At 36.8% G+C, this 4580-nt stretch overlaps 1 protein-coding gene across 4 annotated transcripts; it reads left to right on the top strand.

The window, feature by feature from the left end:
- Window positions 1-776: 776 nt before the first annotated feature.
- Paip2 (polyA-binding protein interacting protein 2) lies at window positions 777-4574 on the top strand. 4 transcript variants are annotated; one of them, XM_070299335.1, is made up of 5 exons: window positions 777-936; window positions 1912-2119; window positions 2329-2520; window positions 2634-2693; window positions 3674-4574. In XM_070299335.1, the coding sequence occupies exons 2-5, from the start codon at window positions 1946-1948 to the stop codon at window positions 3719-3721; spliced, it is 474 nt and encodes a 157-aa protein (XP_070155436.1). In that variant the 5' UTR covers window positions 777-936; window positions 1912-1945; the 3' UTR covers window positions 3722-4574. The 4 variants fall into 4 exon arrangements, with proteins under 4 accessions (XP_070155436.1, XP_070155440.1, XP_070155437.1 ...); XM_070299336.1 differs by lacking the exon at window positions 777-936 and adding an exon at window positions 977-1247; XM_070299338.1 differs by lacking the exon at window positions 777-936 and adding an exon at window positions 1370-1794.
- The last annotated feature ends 6 nt before the right edge of the window (window positions 4575-4580 follow it).

Here is a 4580-nt window from a genome sequence, read left to right on the forward strand (position 1 = left end):
TGCTGCTGCGCAGCCAGCGCTACCGTGCTTTGTTTTGACGCACGTCGGCGCGCGCATGTCAACTACGACCCGGCTCGGCCAATCGCGTCCCGCCGCGGTGTAAATGTATCATCGCACGAGTCGACACTACGTACGTCAATTTCGCGGCGCGTCTCATACCCCGAAACACGAAAGTTGCTCACAGTTGCTCAATATTACCACATAAGCGCGCGCGCGCGCGCGCACGACCGTGTCCTCCCACCATTGAATTTTTTAGAGAAATAACAATGTCACTCTCCCCTTATATGTAAAACATGAGAAAACGCGAAAACAATTAACTTTTTTTTTAATTGTTGAAATAGTCACGTCACTCCTTCGCCAATTATTACTATAGGGACACCTACTGAGGAATGATCTAACTATTTTTAGTTGGAGCGTAAATGTAGCAGATGTCACGATAATCTTTATTTATTTTCTTGTTATAATTAATAGCAGAGTATAGTATACATAGAAAATCACTATGTGTTTCTGGATAATAATTATAATTAATATTTCTAGATATATTTGTTTTATTATATTAATTGTCAAAGAAAGAGAGAGAATTTTATATAAATATCTTTTTATAAATTTTTTTTTCTCGAACAATAATTTTAGTAATTTTTCAATGTGCGTAAAAGATGTTTCATCTTTCGCCGATTATTCCATAGAGATAGCGGATGAGTTTTGACGATCCATTCGCGAATTTCGGTGCATTATCAGCGCTGCTCCCGTATGCGCGGCTTTAAACGTAACGACGCCGGTGGCAGCACTGTTCGCGAACGATAATTTGTGTCGAACGACACGTATTTCGGTTTTCGGTACGTGCCCGTGAACTGATCCGTACGTACGTACGACGATAGGTATTTTACACGACGGCGACGAATCCGAGATCTGGGAGCCGTTTTTCTCACAGAAAAGGTACGTTCCGCGTGCGCGTCCGCGAGAAACGCGACATTTTCCGTTCTTCGTTCCGTCAGGGAATAATCCGAGAAGGGCCAGCCCCCGATTCTTCGACGTTCGACGGCCTATAAACAATAGGGGAACGCGTCCCGTGCGAGCGGCGAGCGTAATTTCGCGGCCGACACGATACGAGTACAATACGCGAGTCGCAAAGATGGTCGCCCTCATTTGTCAAGCAACGATGACGACGGTGATGTCGTATTCGCCGTATCCTCTCCCCGCTATACGCCCCCGTTAGCGTGTGAGAAATCGGAGTCGCCAAATTCCAAGTAAATAGCCCGAGATTTATTCTCGTGAGTCGCGAGGAACGGTCGATTCGAGAAAAAAAGAGAGAGAAAGAGAGAGAGAGAGAGAGAGAGATCGTATTCCCATATGCGCGAGATTCGTGTCACTCTCCGACGCGGACGTTCCGTTTGTTGACTCTTTCTCGTCTCCGCGAGACGCGAGACTTGGCTCCAAGGTTGCGCGTTCCGTTTCGGACACCGCCTCGAAAAAGTCGACTCTCTCTCTCTCTCTCTCTCTCTCTCTCTCTCGCCCAGACGGTGCGTGCAAAATCAGCAGATATATAGTATACCGGAGAGGTATCATGTTTACAAGCGGTGTCGATTCAATCGAGTTCCGCGATTCGTGCAAGATAACGATATAGAGCTTAGAGCCCTGTGTTTATCTGGTTTGTTTGTTTGTTGAATGTTGTATCCCCCCGCCCCCACCTCACACGCGCGATATCTCTTCGTAATGCATATGTAATATCCGTCGAAAGAATACATGTTATCCCTCTCTACAAAGAATCGATTGTATATATACATTATATCGTAGGTACGTGTGTCGTCATCGGGATCAACATTAAATTATATTTTAACGTTTATTATTTTCTCTCCTGATAAACAATCACACCTATAACAAATGCGGAATATTGATAGAGAGAATTTGTAGGTGATTATTCAGTACATCGCTCAACATACTGGCTATGAAAATGAAGATTCCGAACGGTGGATCAGGAAGCGGTTATTATGGGCATGAAACAGGTATAACTTCCTACATGGATAACAACAGCGATACAGAGCCCGAAGTGCAGGGAATAGGCGATGGTGATTTCTCAGAATATCTGTGGATGGAGAATGAGGAGGAATTTGACAAACAGGTACTATTTTTTCTTTTGCCTTGTAAATATCAAATTTTTCAAAATCTTTTATTTTATAATCTATGTAAAGATTTCTCACACATATACATATATTGTATATATATGTTATTTATATATTATATATTTAATTAAATATTATATATACATATATATAATATTTAATTAAATATACAATATATAAATTCTATGGAACTCTTTCTGTTGTATAGGTACTCCAGCAATTGGAAGAGGAAGAATTGATGGAGGAATGTCTAGAAGCAATGTTAGAAGAAGAGAGGCAACATCAGAGGAATATGAATTCCACAGCTTGGTCCACAGCTACTGGCACTTCTGACAATAACGCCGCTGAGCTTTGTCAACAACTTAGCAATCTGAGAATGCCCGACGATCTTGCTAAACAGGTAACAACCAAGATATTTCTTTTCTTTAATGTCTTTTGACATGAAAAAAAAAAAGTAAAAATCTATAATACGCTATTATTAATATCAATGTGCTATTGTAATGGAATTTCTAGAGCACGCTAAATCCAGATGCAGCTGAATTTATTCCTGCACGCAAATCAACTGTGGTATCTGTAAGTACATCGTCAGAAACTACAGTCACCACAGAACCATCGTAGAAATCTTTTGTATCTTTCTTCTTGTCCCTCCCTGTTTAAGTCACGTAAAATCGGGCTACATGTAATGTTTAGAGTTTACTATTTCTAATCTGAGACAGTGGTATTATAAGTGGATCGTGTTAGAAGTTCAATGACTGTGACTGTACGTACAAAGATAAAGAGAGGTAAAGAGCGCGAGCTGTGCTGCGTAATGTGCGTCATCCAAACGTAATGCCAATTACGTAACTTCCGGGTGAAATACTTAAATGTAATACCGAAATTTTTATAAACGAAAAATATCGAACATGATATTGCGTGGGATAATTATGTATATGTTTTTTGCCGAAAAATATTAACGAACGATCGTGTATAAAAATCACTTGTTAAGAAAAATTTGCAATTTATATCTTTTGTTCAATGCCGTTTACGTCAAGAATAGGTTTTCGCAGTGGCAGATATTTTTAGCATTTTTAATTTATATAAATTACAATCATTGCACGGGAATAACTTATCTTGTATGGGAATAATTTATTGTTTACACACACATTGAAAGAATAGAAGAAATAGAATGCATGAATCGTTTAGACAGAAGGAAGTCTCATAAGTTTCTAAAGTAATGTATATACACACACAAGCAAGGACATACACACATACTGTTTTGTAAATTATGTTCATATCTTATGTATATGTATGTCTCGATCAAATCCCATCATCGTGGAGAGTAATTTTATCTTTTTCATCATGCTGTAAAACACAATTGTAAAACTTTTTACAGCCTGAAAAAATGTTTTACAGTTTGATGTCCATCTGCCCAATGAAAACTTTCCTTAAGAGTTCCTTTTGTAATACTTATAGCAGAGAGAATGAAATATTTACGGAATCATTAGCAGAACATATTTTACCATGATCATATATTGAAGATATGTTAATAATAACAAATATTTTGCTTCCGATAGATGAATCGACAATTGCAAGCGTATAAATGCGGAAAATCAGGATTATAATTTGTACAAATATATTGTTTCGCTTAGAAATTTGTGTAAGAAAGATATATTCGAGTACTATCACATCGAGTCCTACTTCAGCATTCATTCAACAAACTTAAAGATCTCAAGTGAAAGTCTTACTTAGGCTGTGAGGGACTCTTTTTATGACTCTTTTAGTGACACTGAGAATCAGGATACTATTTACTTATTTTTTAAATCAATTTCCATGAGATACTTCGAAATTTCAGGAGATTATAGATTGTAGTGTAATCTCAATATGAGAATAGAATAAATGGTGAATGTACTTCAAATCCGCTTGAATAGCAAGAAGATTGATTTGACTTTTGCATAATATTTATACATATATACTCATTATTTACGAAAAGAGAAGGAGTGGATATCACATCACATCACATATTTATACAATATTTGATATTTCTTCTCTATCTCTTGTGATTTCTTAGGAATAATTTGTTTTACTTGAAATAACATTTAAATCATGTCATCTCGTAATTCTCCTTTAAAATTTGAGAAAATATTGAATTACATCCTCTGTAAATTTAAAATCAAACTTTTTGCAATCCAAGATTATAATAATAATTAAAATGCATTCGTGCTTACTTACTTGGTGATATCTGCCATTCTTTTTAATGATTATGAATAAGTGTACGAGTTTTAATAAGATCTATATATTGAGATATCTATATATTGTTTCATGTTTGCGTTCTATATACTTTATACGTGGTAAATATATGCATATTGTTTTAGTCACAACCTGATTTAGCATAAACTTAGAAACTGTGATTATCAAAAAACAGCACGTTACTAAGTTTACCGAATATTATTCGCATATATGGGACACATTATATTAATTTTT

Source organism: Polyergus mexicanus, unplaced genomic scaffold (genome assembly GCF_030449975.1).
Source record: "Polyergus mexicanus isolate NDT 795.1 unplaced genomic scaffold, iyPolMexi1.0 SCAF_7, whole genome shotgun sequence".
Taxonomy (NCBI): Eukaryota; Metazoa; Arthropoda; class Insecta; order Hymenoptera; family Formicidae; genus Polyergus; species Polyergus mexicanus.

Coding starts and splice junctions, on each gene's coding strand:
- Paip2 (XM_070299335.1), top strand. CDS start 1,946: ATGAAAATGAAGATTCCGAACGGTGGATCAGGAAGCGGTTATTATGGG. Junction 2,120..2,328: donor AGGAGGAATTTGACAAACAG/GTACTATTTTTT, acceptor TCTGTTGTATAG/GTACTCCAGCAATTGGAAGA. Junction 2,521..2,633: donor CCGACGATCTTGCTAAACAG/GTAACAACCAAG, acceptor TGGAATTTCTAG/AGCACGCTAAATCCAGATGC.